This window comes from Brassica rapa, chromosome A09, assembly GCF_000309985.2.
Source record: "Brassica rapa cultivar Chiifu-401-42 chromosome A09, CAAS_Brap_v3.01, whole genome shotgun sequence".
Classification (NCBI taxonomy): domain Eukaryota; kingdom Viridiplantae; phylum Streptophyta; class Magnoliopsida; order Brassicales; family Brassicaceae; genus Brassica; species Brassica rapa.
In genome coordinates this window covers 29919450-29937949 of record NC_024803.2, presented here as the reverse complement: position 1 = coordinate 29937949, position 18500 = coordinate 29919450, and the positions used below count along the sequence as shown (strand labels likewise).

Here is an 18500-nt window from a genome sequence, read left to right as displayed (position 1 = left end):
TTATAAAATTAAGAAAAATATATAACTAATTCATTTATTTTATTTAATAATATCATAAAATTATTTTTACATCCAGAAAATAAAATTTTGATTTCTAAAATTAATTTACAATAATTTTTATTTAAAAATAGTATTTCACATTTAAAATATAATATAATATATTAAATTAAATTTATTTAAATGTGAAATATTATTTTTAAAAATAGATATTTTAATTATAAAATTTATTTTAAAATAATAATTTTCGATATAAAAATAATTTTATATTTATTATATATCTTTTTAATTTTATATGTTAATATATATTTTTATATATATATACATTAGAAATATATTTATTAAAAATAAATATATTATATATTATATACTAATTTTTATAATAATTTTAAATAGTATATTCATACTGCTCTACCAATCATTCTATTAAATAATTTAGCAAAAGTATATAGCTTCTGCAGCATATTGCTTCTATAGTACTGCTTCTATAGCAAATTATTACTGCTAATGTTAATGCTCTACCAATCAATGAAATGTTCAAATATTATTTAAGGACTCTAAGAATTTGAAATAGTTTTGGCCAAAATAGAGAATTTGTTCTCGACAAATAAAAAAGCTGTGAATCCCATCTTATTTGGACCAAATCAATGGAGAGATTTACAAAGATTGAAAGGCAAATTGGACCCACCAATTAAATTGAAGTTTTGGAATTTTGTAATAATTTATTTCATATTAAGACAAGGGTGTCTCATGGCTGGCTGTGTGGGCTGGAAACTGAAGTGACATGTTTGTGGTCCACTCATCTTCTAAAAGTCTTTTCAAAATTTACAATCCATCGTTAAACAAAATGAGTAAATTCCAAAACGTGAGGGACCGTCATTTTGATAAACCCCCGTTTGGCATCTCCGTTTTATCCTATGATGTTTTCATAAGGACACGTCCGTAATATATTTACTTCTCTTAATCATTACTATACAATTTTTTTTTTGACTTAGCTTCAACTTTCATTAATTAAAGAGTTTTACAATGAAATTAGACCTCACACAAGATTCAACCACAAGACAAATGAGTGATCTAGTATCACTTAGGAACACGTCTATGGATCCTATGCTACCCAATCGATACTCCTTTGTACTCTTGCAACCACATGGGACGAATCCACACAACGACTCAGTATGAACCGCCCTTTAAACCACCTAAATTCTACCACTGATAACAAGAATACAAAGCTATTTCAAAAACAGTTAAAAGAAAACACAAAGAGAAACACATTAATACGCTCAGAGCAGTTGATGCCTTATGATTTGAATGAAGCACATGACCAACCGCCACAACACCGAGAGGTGCATTTTCCCATGTGGAAACTCTAACTGGCCTGAAACTAAGGCTTTGTATCCTTGCAAATGGATGGTCAGTAGTTATGAACTACCGAATATCCCAAAAGTCGGGTTGAGATTTTGGCAACAACGACTATTTAGATCACCACCAAAAAGGGACAAAGCGAAACTGCCGGGTAAGAACAATGCTTTGGCACTGCGAATGTTACACTTTGAAACATGAAACTACCAAGACCCAAACTCCTTCGTTGACCAGTCGATGAAGCTTGAACCTCCTCATGTTCTGTTTCTGAGAACCAGAGAAGCAGCATCTCTTGGGAGAACCTTCTTGCCGCTGACGAAGCTCCATATGTCCACAATGAAGCGCCATTCTTCCTTCCTCCGAGATGGCCATAGACGACCCTCTTCGACTGAAGGAATCACAGCCACACGCCACATCTGAGCCAAATCAACTGACACACGTCATCCTTATGAACTCAGGGAACGCCATTAAAAGGAGGACTCTCAACGTTCACTTGTCGAGGGTGAGACAAGAGCCTTTCCACACGCCATAAAATCTCTAGGCATCTAACCCACGCCCCATCTCTCTTCGAGTCCGAGACACCAGCCATCAGATCTATGGAAAACGGGAACAGAGACACAGCCACGCACCTCCATCTCTATGTTGAGATCCGACGAATCAAGCTTGAAAACAACCGCCGGCGAAACCCAACAAACCATAAGAGCCGACACATCCCGGAAGTTCCTCTTCACCCGACTCGCCGCCGTTCCAGAGATCCGTCTTCCTCCTGCTACCTCAGCTCCACCCCGGTCAGAACCAAAGTAGAGGCCTCCATCGAACTCCAGATCCGTCGAGCATATCGCCGGAAAGTGTGAAACGGCCAAGAAGGCAAAACGAAAAACGAGATAAAAGAAGAAGGAGAAGCCTCCGGCTCCGAGAAAGGACACCGGCCGCCGGGGGGAATACCACAGATCTAGGGTTTGTGTAGAGAGAAGTTGGAGATGTTAAAGAGAGAGAGGAAAGTTCAACTCCAAATTTTTTTAATCATTACTATACAGTTAGACATTGGTAAGCGACAAGTGATGCTAAAATGAGATTATGTTGAAGCGATATATTCCTCATATTATAAAAACTTTCCTTTTTTTTAAATGCCATTCTATATTTCCAATATGACTAGGGGTGGGCACTTCGGTTATTTTATCGGTTCGAGTTCGGTTCGGTTTGGTTGGTTTGGTTCTAGAAATTTTTCCAGCTGAAGTAAACCATAGTTAGTTTGGTTTGGATCGATTTCGGTTCGGCTATGTTCAGTTCGGTTTATATTCGGTTTGGTTTGTATTCGATTCGGTTTGTATTTCGGTTCAGTTCGGTTTAATCGGATTTCTCTTAGTTTATTTATTATACAAGAAATCATGTTTCAATACACAAATGTATGGTTGTCATGAAATACTTTGTGTTGGACATAATCAAAAATTAAGTATGTAAATTAAATTCAATTTAATTAGACTTGGTTTAGGTTTTAATTTTAAGGTTTAAAAGTATACGCTATTGAAAAGAAATTAACATGGAAATTATGTGGGCTTAATGACGAATATTACAAAAGTTAGACGAAGTGTCATGGAAATCAAATTATATTAGGATTTCCTTTGTGCAAAAGGAAACTGTGTGGGCTTAATCTTAGGATTTTAATATCTTGATATTATTAATAACTTTAATTTAAATAACTATAAAAACACTTTGGTTTATCGGTTCGGTTCGGTTTAAACCGAACTGAACTGAACCATTCGGGTTAGAAAAATCTCAACTGAAAGATTTGAAATAGACTTTGGTTTGGTTTGAATCGATTCTGGTTCGGTCGGTTCGGTTCGATCGGTTCGGTTCAGTTTTTTTGCCCACCCCTAAATATGACTATACACTTGCTATCTTTTCTTATCCTTTAGAATGATTACTAATTTTTTATTTAATTATTTTCATTTAATTAATTATAAATTAAATAAATATAAATATATATATATATATATATTTTATAATTTTCTTAATTCATGTGAAAATGTCAAAATGACACTTTTTTAAATGAAGAGAGTATAAAACTATGCAATATAACTCACTTTCATCCCAAAAAGTAATACATGTACTAGATGATAACCCGTGTGCATACGCATGGTGAATTTTTATAATAAGGCTTGTTTATTAAATGGTTTTAACATTTTGAAAAATTATAATTTTTATCGATTATAAAATACAAATGTTGGTCTCTTAAATATATCATCGATGTTGAAGAGTTAACATATTACATATTATTTTAATTATTTTAATTATTTTTAAGATTTCATATGCACAAAAAAAAAATTATTATGGGTGATACAAATCTCCAAAACAATATAGGCAACATCGATTGAATAATGAAAAAAGGAGAATAGATTTTCTGCTCTAGATTTGTTTACTATTGACTTTCCATAATTGATTTCATTTTCTATGAGTTTAGTTTCTTTTTTTAAATTCTTCTATGAATTCGCTGAATTACATAAGTGTAAATTTAAAAAGATGAACATCTATAAAAATTAATTCCACTCCAGATACATATCTAAGAATCAAAATTTTGAAGAAAACCACCAGCAAACTATATTAACAGGTTAGTGTTCATATCTAATATATCAAGCTATTATTGAATATAAGTGCAGATGCGAAATATAAATATCTGTCTAATATATTTTCACCATATTGGTCTAAAAATCATCTAATTCTAGAACAATAAAAAAAATACTTATTTTATTAACCTAGGATTTTGAGGTTTAGTTACTTAAGAGTATACATATAAAAAATATATAATATTTTACCATTCTGGTATATGTAAATTATGTATAAACTAAAAACTGTTTGATTTATTAAATGATAAACCAGAAAACTTATAAAAAATAGTTCAAATATCTCATTCTTCGAACAAACTCAAAAGAAGGTGATTGGAATCTTGTCATGATATTTCACTAAAAAAATTTAGAAATAAAAATCAAGACTAAATTATATAATCTGAATGAAATAATATATATAGTGCTTCCAATATTAAAATCACTTCGATTTGAAGAAGTGTATTTCTGGGATTCTCAGAATGAAATAAGATATCAGAAACCACCTATTTAAAAAATAAATTTGTATACATAAAAGTGTATACATTAGAGTAATCAGATAAATTAAACTAATACCTTTTGTTAATTTGCAATCACGTTTTTTGTAAATAACTAAAAATTTATTTTATTTACTTTATATGATTTAAATTAAAATTTATTGATATTGACATAGATATATAGTATATTTTAATATAAATATTTATTATTGACATTTCCTACTCATATTATTTTTTTAGCATTTGTATATTTGCTGTAACAAAAATTTAAACCATAAATCACAAAATTTTTAAAGTAATATCTTTCAATAAAAATTTCAAAATTAAAATATTCAGATCTCAATAATTTTTCATTGGAAATTCTAAAATTAACATATTTATATATTTGTATGTAGTACGTAATTTATTTAAAATGATATATATATATATATATATATATAAATATTAATATCTATTAATGAAACTTCTTATTCATACGATTTATTAGGGTTGTGCATTTTATCCGATACTCGAACCCGTATCTGAATCCGATCCGAAAATCCGAACCAAAGTAGCAAAATACCGAACGGTTATTGAATTCAGAGAGATTGGATATCCAAACACAAACGGATAATATCCGAACCTGAACGAATAATATCAAAACCTGCATGATATCCGATGATAACCAAACATAAGTATACTTAACCCTATATTTCTAGTTTACTCCTCTCATTTAATTCAAAATATTTATATTAATGATGCACATTTCTCAAAATTAGATAATATACATATAATTATGGACAAAATCATTTACTACTCACTTAAAATACATATTAAGTTCTTGTTTTTTGCATTAACAAAAGTTGCATCTAAAATTAAAAAACAACAACTAAATTAGTGGTTTTCTATTTTTAAAGTTTTATCTTCAAACCTATTAAAAGTTTAATCTTTTGAAAATTAGAAAACCAGTTAGGTTAAAAATATATTTTAATACATTTTCTTTTTAACAATGAATAATTTTTTTTTTTTTTCAAAATTTAGATATCCGAACCCGATCCAAAATATCTGAACCCAAATATAAAATACCCGAACCAGACCCGAAGTACAGAAATACCCGAACATGTTCTATACCTTTATACTAAAATACCCAAAAATCCTAAATACCTGATACAAACCCGAACGTGTATCTGAACGTTCACCCCTACGATATATGATCATTTATATCTTGCTTGAACAAAAAAAAAGTTAAACCATTTACAAAATTTTCAATGTGGAATTAATACCATTTTTAGTAATTTATAGTCATTTTAAAAAATTCAAAATATAACATATAAGAAAAAATCTAATTTTTTTATTATATGTTTAATGTGATTGTTTAATTTCTTTTAATAATATAAAATTAAACAAAAAACAAAGATGATATAAAAATTGTTATCAAATATGTATTATTCACAATCATTAATTGTCATATATTTGTTAACCATATTAGGTAATTTCGTAGCTTTTATTTAAGGAAAGAAAAAACATTCTTTGGTACACTATAATTAATTTGATAGTTATTTTAATAAAAAGCATAGTATAAGTTTTTATGGACTAGCTTATTTTTCTAAAAATTTTAAGAATCATCCTCGTGATGACACATGACTACAACAACATGTTGTAACGCTCCATGATTAATATTTATGGGATTTTAAGCGGTCCCCATAGTTAATGGATTTAGGCTCACTTATTCGGTCCGTATATCCTAATATGTGGCGATCCATATCTTTATTTTTTTTGGAAGTTTGAGATTTATTTACTTATCATACAATTACTATATGATATTTTCTATCTTTTTGCTTTACTGACATGGTATCGCAAATTGATTTTCGATAAATGCCTTATACATTAATTGAGAATCATTTGAAAAATTATAATCTTAAGTTTGTACTAATTAAAAAGAGACACTACTTAGGTGTCATTTAATTAGGATGTCAATTTAGCTTACGTGGCGGCTTAAGAATCAATTAAAAATGTTGGTCCAAATCCAATTACTAGAAAACATTATACTAACCCAAAATATAAAAAACGTGTATTTTGTCTTTAAATAAAAGCTATGGATAACTAATGACTATGAATAATAAAGATTTGGTAACAATTTTTCCATCATTTTTTATGTTTTTTTAATTTTATATTATTAAAAAAAATTAAACAATCATAAAAATATTTTTTCTTCTATGTTATATTTTAAATTTTTTAAAATGACTTTAAATTACAAAATGAGAAAACTTTATATGTTATATTTTAAATTTTTTAAAACGACTTTAAATTAAAAAAATTAAGAAACCTTATATGTTATTTTTTTCTTATATGTTATATTTTGAATTTTTTAAAAGACTTTAAATTACAAAAAAATAATTCTCATTAAGCATACGACTAAAAACATTAAAATGACATGTATCAATTTGATGGTTGATCTGAAACCTTTCAAAACCATATGGAAGATAAAACCTACGACTAAAAGCATTAAAATGACATGTATCGATTTGACGGTTGATCTAAAACCTTTCAAAACCATATGAAAGATAAATGTCAAAATAATTCAACTGTAGAAACAATACTGTTCACTTTTTCAAGAATGTGTTCGGTGGAAAAAAATAAGGTTTTTGTGTCATAATTTGTTTAATGTCTAATCTGATCAATCCATGATATATTAATTATATTTTATTAATTATAGTTTAGTTTCAAAATTTTTAAGAAAAATTGATCCGGTCCATCGGAAAGAAATTATATTATAATAACAAAAAATATTGTATATGTATAAATAAAATAATTAAATATATAAAAAAAAACATTGTCAATATATACAAATAAACTTATCCTGTATAAGGCGCATGTTTATCCTAGTTATACATTATTCCAGATCAAACACGTTTAATCATGAATTTTGTAAACAAGTGATTGAAAAGACATTTTGATTTTGATGATGTAGATAAACAATAATAACGAAGAAAAAAAAAATTAGTTTTTTTCAGAGAGAAGGTAGAGAGATAGTAAGAGAAAAGAAAAGAGATAATGTAATTTTAGTTAGATAATGAATTATTGTTTTTCTGTTGGCAATCTCACCTAATTTTCCATAAACAAATCAGTTCTTTTAAATTTTCTTTTTATCAGCTCAGTTCTTTTAAATATTCCTTCCTACATAAACATAAATTACAGCTATATAAACCCTAGTTGGATTATGCAACTTCTTCCACTAAGCCCGCGGCAACCTGCACCTGCCTGAACTCGATAATAGTTTCCTACGTACGTGGGCTTACCAAAAGAATATTAAGACAAAACTTCAGGGACCAGTGAGTAATGAATGGTCCGAAAATGAGTGATTGGAGGTAAAGTTTAGCTGTTGAGTGTTGACCCATAAATAAATCAAAGCCCAAACGGACGTCGGCTCTCTTCGTCTTGTATGATCAGGTGGATCATAGCCATTTTACTCATTTTCTTTTGCTAAAGTTATAACCAATCACTAAGGGATTTATTTCACTATGAATTGCTACTTTGCTAGTTGTGTTTTCCTTCCTGACAGGTGGAAATTCTAAAGAGACATGTAGATACCATGCTTTTAGACTAATCATCTAAAAATTATAGAGTTTGGTTAACTACAAAAATACGAAACCTTAAAAAGAGTACGTTTTGGAATAAGTCATCAGAGGACTGCATGATCTTGAGCTTGGGGCAGGCTGTAGGTGTCGATTTCACGGCAGAAAATATTAGGGTTCTTTCTCAGAAAAGTATATATTAGTGTTAATTCTTGTCTAGTATATGGCCTTAAGTATTTAACAATTATTTGTACGGTTACTTTGACATTGGGCACATCGCTCAATTCCATCTAACGCATTGCCCACACGCCTCGACCTAAAATATTGCTACAAGTATCACAGGTACATGGTTCCCTTTTTTTGGTCGGCATGTCCCAGCGATACTCGTGCAACATGGTTCAATGCTTATCATGTGTTATTTATGCTTGGTTTACTGCTAGTGTAACCGATGCACAGTGTTTTACTTTTTTGATAACATAATTGATACGATTTTCAACACTAGTTGACCTTTCTTCGTTACTGTCTCATCGAAGACTTTCTTTTCCTTTATCATGGCTAATTTCTTAACGTTCAGAGACAACTTTTACGTCAGTTTAAGTGTGTTCTACGTGAAGAAGAAAAAAGTAGGGTAGGTCCTTCGTCATGACAACCCTTGATATTAATATATTATTAGCTGCACAGCCTTATTTCTTCAAATAGATTATAAATGCTTCTTCTTGACCAGCTTTCTTTTTTTCTGCAGAGCTTTTGCCATTTTGGTCATTCAATAATTAAATATCATATTCTCTCTTATGAAATTTTAGTGATTTATTGCTTTAAGCCTTCAAAATATTCTCTAGTGATAAACAGAACATGTCCTCATTTAAGAAATACATACAAAGAAAGTGAGGTAAATATAAGGTTTGTTTTGGACAATAAGAGTTGAAAAGAAAATAAAAAAATAGAAGAAGCTAAAGTAACTAACTAGTTGTGTAGGGGATCTGGGGAAATAGGGATTTTTCTATCAGAATCTTCAAAGCGAGTGTTGCTGTTGTTGTTGTTTAGACCAAAGGATGATCCCTTGAAATACCTTTGAAAGAGCCGTTGAACATCATCGTCGTCCTTCTTGTTCTTGGAGACAAGAGTGTTTCTGTCTCTTCCGAGGTGGTTGTCTTCGGACAGTTCCCGGACTTGTCCTTCCCGGAAAAGCCAGACCTGGAACAGAAAGATGAGCAAGAGAGCCACATAGAAAGTTAACAGAACATCTCGACAACCCATAAAGAAAAAGAAGACGAATATGAAGAAGAAAGAGAATGTTTCGATGAGGAAAAACGAGTGTGAGAGATTTGTTTGTGATATGACAAGAAGGTCAGAGAGTGTTATATTCAGAAAACTCCATCTCTCTCTCTTTCAGTGTGTTTAATGAGGTGGAGATTTGGAGCAGGGGGAGGGAAGATGAAGATGACGGGCGTGCTGTGTCGTTGGCTCATTTGTAATAAGAGTGAGAGTCAGTCTCTGTCGTTATTTATCTCGCTGTTTTGTTCTTATATATTAAAATGAAATAGCTGTTTTATAGAACTACATTCAAACGAAATACCTATATACGGTGTCTGTAGTTACAAAACGGAAAGTTTATATAAATAACCAACCTGTTTTAGGTAGGCAGTACGTATACATATAAGATTTTTCTCAAATTATGTTTTGGATTTACTAAGTTGGGTATATTGTCACATGCTTGTCCCTTGGATATATCCTCTGTTTATTCCTCGCTTAGTTAAGAATATGATCCAAATGTTATAATGTATAATTATTTATATAATAATGGAGTAGTGGTCCGACGACAAATGTATGCATTGAAAAGATCATAATCATGAGTTGCATTCCCAAGATGGGTGCAAACTTTGTACCGTTGGGAATTAAATGGATGAAATTTATTAGGCAGAAAAATTGATATTTCTAGCTACCCGACAGAGATGTAAAGAGGACAATGTACAACAATAGAGGAACAGAGAAAACAAAAAGAAGTTTAATTCCTACGTTTCAGTGTGTCGGTGTGGTCAAAACTAAAGACGAGATCGGTGGAGGCGAACGAGCAATGTTTATTATAATCACGCGAAGCATATTCTATTATGTCATTTAATTATCCACAAAGTGTAAACGAAAGCTGTTTAATCGATATGATCGTGTTATCGAAGAGGTTAAAATACATAACAAATTAGTATGTGGTAATAAACTTCGTTAAATCGGAGTCAAACAGATGTTATATTCCTTACAAACAGGTATGTCTGCTCAAGGAGTCAAATGGTCACATGGGCATGTCTGATATAAAAATATTAACTAAAAACAAGAAATGTATGATCAAATTTAGAGTGTCCATAAGACCATAATCATCCGTTCTTGCAGAGCTCCACAACTAACGTTTTTCACTGTAATGGGTGGCAGTCTTCTTGAACACCATTTTTAAGAATATTCGAATCCAACGAATAACATCTTTGGGGGTTGGATGCCTATAATGTTATATATATATATATATATATATATATATATATAATTAAAATGCCCTTTCTTAGCAAATCAAGCACGGTCTTGCATATAAAAATTCGGACAAGAGCTTATCGTTTAATGGTTAAAATATACAGCTCATAATGGTTTTATTGTCAAGTTCAAGCCCTACTAAAGCTACAACCCCTTACTCCTAATTACTTGTTATTTCATTTGGAAGAAGAAAATGGTCAATGAATTTTGGTAATTAGACGTTGTTCACTTGGCTCCTAAAAAAGGAACGGCTTGAGTATAAACCTCGCTTCCTTTGGAACAGGGAGTATGATGTAAAAACGGTTAGTGATATATAGATTCTCACAGGTCAAAGACATATAAAATAGCAAAATGTATAATTATGATTGAACCAAATTTTGTTTACAATAAGTGAGATATGTTACAGACATGGCTGGAGTTAATCTATCTTGGGACATTTTAGGAGAATTTTTGCTGGTTAATTTCAGTCCAGAAATAGAGTAACTAATGAAAGTAATGAGAGGTTTAATTTGTAGAACAAATACGAAAGGGTGTGAAACATGTAAATTTATGCATCTTGAAAAAAGCTCCACCAGCTGAAATAAATAATATCACAGAATGGATTTAAAAAGATTTTTATTGATTTAAACGTGGTGAATACGGCTGTGGTTGTTAGAATTCGTGGAAGCAAGGTATTAGCAATTTAAGTAATAAAACGGGAATTCATCTTGACAAATCTTGGTTAATTGGTAGCCGGTGCAGTGTCGATGATTGGCATGGTGGTGCTTACAAATATGACCTACTTACAACTGACAAAGGACGCCATCTTTAAGATGCGCACTACGAGCTAGTAAACCAGAATGACTATTTATGTATAGGATGTTCGCTAAGAGCATGATTAATGGAAGTTTTTAGGGTGGATTTTTAGTGAAATATAAGAATCCATATTTAAGAACCAGTTCTTAGCTTTTTAATTAAAAATTAAGAGACAGATTCTTATATTCCGTTTAGAACTCCAACCTAAGAACCTTCCATTAATTATATTCTAAGAACTCCATCCTAAAAATTCTCTATTAATCATACTCTAATATGAACAATCTATTTTGTTCTTGCCCGCAATTTCACCCCTTAGCAGAGCTAACGTGTTAAGAAGGGATTTCAACACCATTAAGTAGAAAGCTTGTCGTTTTATGCTTTCCAGATATAGTCAAGTAGCCATGGGAAGAAAACAAAAGCTCTATTTTCGACATGAACATTATATAACCTACTAGGGTCGGTCCGCCCTACGGGCGGGATATGTTTTACTTGTGATCTAGGTTATTATTATTTGTATGATTTTGTGATTTGTATTTTAGATTTGCATTTGCAAGAAATGTGTATGATAATGATTTTTGTCTTTCAGGAAGTTTTAGGTGAGATATTGATATGTGATAAGATATATTTTGTTTGTTTACAATAGTTATTTTTGTCTTCCAAAAAAAATAACTATATGATACTATATGTTAGTTAAATTTTATCTACTTATTTAAGTTATTTGATATATAATGTGTGTTGAATTTGATGATAGTATATAAATGTATTTTTTTTGTAATTCAATAAAAACATCATAATAGTGAAATTCTTTAAACAGAAAGAAAGATTAATTCATTTTTTAAAAGATGATTTGTTTATGTTTATATAAAATTTATATATATAAAAGTTATGTTATTATTATTTTATCGAATTCAGTTATATTTTACATATGTCCAATTGAAAATAACTAAATTTTTTTAATTATTGTGTCTATTCATTTGCCGAGTATTAATTTATAGACTTTCTACTATATATATTGTTTATTTTTATGTGTTGATATATATAATGAATCTCCATGTTATCATTTTAATAATTTTATTGCCAAACATTATCGACTAAAGCAATAACTTCACTGATTCTACAATTTTTTTAACAAAATACATTTGAAACTGAAGCGAACATATAATAGAGTACGAACCAAAACCAAATTGTTTCGTATTAAGAGCATCTCCATCTCTCTAATTTTATCAATTGTCAATACAAATAGTACATTTGTATAATGGAGATCTCCTATTTTAATAATGGTTATGTAATATTTACATGGACTCATCATCTTCCACTTGCGGGAAGTTTCTCTATTAGATTTTGCTTAACATTTGTTTTTAGTTTAAATTATTTTATTCTAATTAATGTATGAAATGTTATTTTATAATTTTCTTGAAAAAATTTATCATTCTTTTTTGTTGAACTCGTTTACTGTAAAAGACACAAAGTTAGTTTCGTTAGGTGAATAAATTTTCTAATGTAATTGTTGTGATTATCGATGAAAAAGTGTCTATATTTATTATATATATATATATATATATATATATATATATTAATCTGTTGGTTTTAGTATAAGTTATGTAATTTTATTTCTGTTACTTATTTAGTTATAGGTACTTTACATTATGTCTTCTGTTGGACTATGCAAGTATATATATTAGTTTCATTTTTGTATTAAATTATGGTTGATATTTTTATTTTATTGTTTTGTAAAAAATTCAAATTTAATTAAATAAACTAACCCTACATTTTGTGTTCACAATACTTATGTTACCCTTAAAACCACTTTCATGTAATTTTAAAAATATTTAATTCATTTTCAATTATATGTGACATTAATTTCACTATTTTTATAACAACTTTCACTATTTATTTTATCATTTTTCTATAAGTTATATACAATAGAATTTATTTTTGATATATAATTTTTTGTAAAATTGTTTTGTTATTTTCCTATAACAAAAAAATTATTTTAAGGTAGGTAGCATGAAAACCTAATATCAATTGTTACTACTTAATAATATAGATATTTATTTGAATTTTTTATATGCTATTATATTTGGACACCAAACAAAACCATGTTATCTGAATAACTAATTATAATTTTTAATATAAGATTTATTGATTAATTTTTGGTATAAGAATTTACATTGAATTTATTTTATAAGTTATTTCTTATAGTAACAATTTTACTATATTTGCTTATTGAATTTAATAAGTTATATTTTAAATTTGTTACAATTTTTTTAATTTAATAATTCTTTTTGCTCTAGTTTATTTTTCTATTGAGAGTTTTTTGGTGATGTAATTAACATGAGTTCATCATAAACCTATAGTTCAAATAGACAGTCTATATAAGTTTGCTGCAGTAGTATAAATATTCCACGGGTGTTTAGGACCAAATTAAAAACTTATAAAAAGCTTACATTATAGGGACAATGTCTTGTATACAATTTCGTCAATGTAAAAAAGGATACACATATTGGCCTAATACAATGTAAACAATCAACGTGATCATAAAAGAAACATTCTCATTAAACTATATTAAACCAATTCTCTTTCACTTTCTATGGCCGATGTAATGGTCTCGACCTCTGTAGGACGCCACCATGACTTCTGAACAGAGATCACTCCTTCTCCATATCTGGAATGTGTCATTCTTACATTCCATTTCAGTGATTCCATCATCTTCTCAATTTCTCCTATCTTTTCCATGCCATCATTTACTATAAATGTTCCTTGTGGTCTAAGAATTCGGTCCACTTCAACTATTACAGACACCAAGCTGCACCTAAAGGTTTTGTTTACACATCAGATTTTGCATTCATAAATATAAAAAAGGCAATAGAGATGCATATATGTGAGAGTGCTGTATATATACATACCTCTTCTTCAGTGCAGAGAATTGATGAATCATCATGAAGGTCGTAAGTTTGAGGAAAGTACATTAATCACACAGAGTCTCACTGTCTCAGATCCTTCAATGCAGCAATAAAACTGAAAGCCAGAAAGAGAGATATATCATTTCGTAACAGATACATGGAGCCAATTTTGTATTGGTGAAAGATTTTTTTCAGTGCTTACCCTCCATATATAGCTCTCAATCCATAACGTTTCTCACATACCACCAATCAATTCCTTCACCCTTGAAGTATGACTGAAACAATAGTTTTTCAACAATCATGTCTGCTGTGAAATCCTCTTGTGCTGATTTCCATATGTGTCTTCAACCCACTGATGAACAATCTCTACTCTGGCCACTTTTCAGACCAAACTGCTCCACGTTTTTCTGACTCTTCTGTCACTTTGTGCATACATGCCTCAAGTAGAACATTTCTGCATCAAACGGATGACCATTTATCCTAAAAAAAATGTAAAACATTTTTTTGTTTCCTTTAAGTTATATAGCTTCTTGCATTATGGTCGTCCACTCAGCAACGATTTCACAGCTGTTTCTCGGCATCCTTCTAATCATTATATATATTATATATAACAGATTTTGTCAATAGCAAAGTGCTTAGGATAATAGGCTTTCCAGTTTTACACTTACTTGCTCAAATTATTTCATTTCATCGTTGCTTCCATCTCTGTTGCTTCCATCTCTCTGATTGTCTCCTCAATTTCACTATCTCCTAATTACCAGACAAAAACAATTGAATGAAACAGCCAAAAAAATATTATTTGTAGTCGGCCAAGAAGAGATAGATACCGTTTTACGAATAGCTGCGTGATCAGAGTATCATCCTCTGCTAAGCAACTTCTTGTGAACATAGCTACGTGAACAGAGTATCCGGATGTTTCTGGCTGGAATGAGTGGTTCCTGAAAACAATTACAAACAAAAATAAAAATAATAAACCACTGGATTCAAACCATAAAGCATAATTCTGATATAAAAGGAGACGAAAGGAGTAAAGAAGATAATTGATTAATCAAAGTGGGTCGCGGTAACGACGAATTATAGAGAGTCGAAATGGTGACGACGAAGTGAAGAGTCGGAGACGGTCAACCATCAACCCTTCAGACGAAAATAGAAGTGAGATTGGCTGCCGCGGCTTGAGATCTTCTGCAATTGGAAGTGAGATCGACGACTTTGAGAGCTAGGAGATAACGTGGCTTACGGTTGCGAAGGAAGCTTGGTCTCGGCAACGGAGGGAGGCAATCGCGGAGCCGCCACAGAGATGACATGAGGAGTCGCGAGATGCCTTGCTGAAGCCCATCAAAGCTGAAGCCCATCAAACCGTTTAAATGAAACGGTGAGTTTCATCTATCGGACACGTGTCGCATGGACATGAGGTAACTTTCCTAGGTGGCAGCTGACGTGGACTCCCTATGAGTGAAGGAAACCCTTCTTTATATATAAAGATTTTTTTGTTATTGTTAATTGTTTAGCCATAGGAAAATCTAAACGGAACAAAGATAAGGTCGTAGAACGATTTGGCTCGGTTTTTAAGAACCAAACCATGATTAGTCCCGGGTATAATTCTTATCATTTTGGGTCAGATGATCCTGTATACGGAAAATCTATACTAATAAAAAGATATTTTAAAGCTATATACACTACAAAAAAACATTCATTTTGCCACTACATATATAGTGACAAAATAGTCACAAATATGACTTTTGTTACCTTTTTGCAACTACGGGTTGAAGTAAAAAAAAGTTCGTCGCAAATTGGTTGCCAATTAGCACTACTGTGAGACTTCACAATAAGTAGCTAATTTTGTGAGTAATGTATAACTACATTGGAACTCATAAATTGTTACAATTTCCATATGATACGACAACGTAGTTGGGTTTTTTAGTTCATTAGTGATAAAGTAGTGGCAAAAAAGTGCGACTCATATGCAGCTACATTGGTATTTGGAGTTACACAGTCGTTGCAAATATTAGCAACTACTTTGGGACTGCAATGATATTTATTATTTTATTTTACAAAAATTAAAATTAAAATTTATATTTGAATTTATAAACAAATAATTAATTGTAAATGAAAAACAATTATAATTAAAGTTTGTTAATTAAAAACAGTGGAATCAAGTAGTTCAAAATATGCATTACATAAACAATAGGAGGACATCAAAAGACAATCCAATCTAAATTTCCTAACTCAATTGATTTTGTATAAAACAGTCAAACACTAAAAGATAATCCAATCTAATCTATACAAGAACTTTCTCTACTTGTGATTAAGTATCTATGCTGGCACAGAAAACATACTCGTGTTATTCCTTTAACTCCCGTCTTGTTTCTTCCATTACTTCACGAGAAGCAGCTTCAAGAACCGTCTCATCATCAGAATATATCTGAACAATAGACAAATATTTAAGAGATTTATTATGCATTTCTACCTGCAGTTCATCCTATATATTTTACAAAATCTCATATACTTAGGAAATATATCTTAAATGCACAATAGATGATCAAACTCGATGTGGCGATATTAAAATAAATAAACATGTTATTCTTTTTTTTTTTTTTTTTTTTTTAAATTTCCATTTATTAATAAAAAAACTTATTACAAAGAAACCGAACATAAAGCTAAGAAAAAAGAGCAGCTCTACAGCCACTCAACAAACTTACCACCAAGACACTCCTCGAGTAACAAAACCAGCATCACCCATCGAAGAAGGAGAACCAAACTGCAAGCACTGACGACTGCCCTGACGCTAGTACCTGTCGACGAGCCAAAGGATCTAGTCTGAACCTGATGATCTGCTGGACTTCAGCTACAATCGCACTATGAGGTTTCTCCACACCTCCATGAACTCTACTATTTCTCTCTTTCCAGACCAAGTATAAGACGGCTTGGAAGATAAGTCTCACGATCAACGTAATACTAGGATCTCTAGAGGGAGCATTAAGCCATCTCAGAATTGCCTCGAACCCCTGTGGGGGTGAGAGGTGTAAGCGAGAAGTGAAAAACGTCCAAACCTGACTGCTGAAGGTACAATAAAAAAACAGGTGATTTCGAGATTCCTCATGAGAGGGGCATAGGACACAGCTCGCTGGAACTCTCAATCCCCACCGAATTAGTTTATCTCTTGTAACCATTCTGTCTCTAGCTGCAATCCATGTAATAAAGGCATGTTTAGGTACTCGACCTGCGAACCACACCACCTTATGCCAGCACACCTCTAAAGGATTGTGATGAAGGGCTCTCCAAGTCGCGCTAGTAGAGAAGTTCCCACTACCACGGCCAGGCTCCGGATACCAGAGAAAAGTATCATCTTCTTCTGAATCAATAATCCCTTGTGCATTGGGCAAGCAAGCCTTCAACAAGGTAATGGTGGGGCTTCTACTTCTACTTCTGTCTAGCCACCACCCATCATCAGTCAAAGCATCCGCTACTGCTGCATCGATAGGTAACCCAGTCACTTGTGGACCTCGATCTCCAATCAGCTCAATCAGAGGACCATGGGGAGTCCAATTATCATGCCAGAAACTGGCAGTAATGCCAGAGCCCAGCTCACACCACACCATTGGCCTTGCCATGGGTCGAAGATTACAAATTGCTTTCCATATCCAACTTCCCCTCCTCCTAGTAGTAGGATTTAAAACCCAAAAATTCTCTCTACCAATCAAGTTCCTTCGCACCCACGACACCCACAAGGAACCTCCGGCTGTAAAGATTAGCCAAATCAGTTTTAAACCAAGAACTCTATTCCAATCTGCTAAGCGCCTTAAGCCTAGACCACCAGCTTCTTTAGGAGTACATACAGAGTCCCATGATATCTTAGCTCCTCTAGCTGAATTTGGAGCGCCATTCCAAAGAAAGGCCCCGCACATTCGCTCTAAAATGGCCACACACTCCGCAGGGATTATAAACATTGAAGCCCAGAAGGAGATAGTGGAGTAAATCACTGCCTGGATTAGTGATATCTTGCATATTTGCATTGTTTTATCCATTCATCCATTAGCATTTTCATCATATAGATTAGGATTTATCCATGTCTAGGTTGCATTTTGCATTCATTGTCCTCATTAGGTGTTGGAGTGCCACATGGAGTTCTTGGGGACATTTGGATGCATTTGGAGCTTAAAGGACGTGAAACAGGTGATCATTGGACGAGCAGAGTATGGGAGCGAGGTTCCGCAGCGACGTCATGAGGTCGCTCCAAAGCACCTCTCAGAGCGACCTAGCTAGAGCGACCCCGTGAAGTCG

At 31.7% G+C, this 18500-nt stretch overlaps 1 protein-coding gene across 1 annotated transcript; it reads right to left on the bottom strand.

The window, feature by feature from the left end:
• Nucleotides 1–8796: 8796 nt before the first annotated feature.
• On the bottom strand, nucleotides 8797–17613 carry LOC103840571 (CLAVATA3/ESR (CLE)-related protein 43). Its single transcript, XM_033280413.1, has 5 exons — nucleotides 15047–17613; nucleotides 14888–14969; nucleotides 14422–14673; nucleotides 14223–14334; nucleotides 8797–14128 (listed from the first exon to the last, which is right to left on the bottom strand). The coding sequence occupies exon 5, from the start codon at nucleotides 9262–9264 to the stop codon at nucleotides 8971–8973; it is 294 nt and encodes a 97-aa protein (XP_033136304.1). The 5' UTR covers nucleotides 9265–14128; nucleotides 14223–14334; nucleotides 14422–14673; nucleotides 14888–14969; nucleotides 15047–17613; the 3' UTR covers nucleotides 8797–8970.
• Nucleotides 17614–18500: the final 887 nt, after the last annotated feature.

What these genes read in the sequence shown, in the direction of transcription:
- LOC103840571 (XM_033280413.1), bottom strand. Translation starts at nt 9,264, where the DNA reads ATGGGTTGTCGAGATGTTCTGTTAACTTTCTATGTGGCTCTCTTGCTC.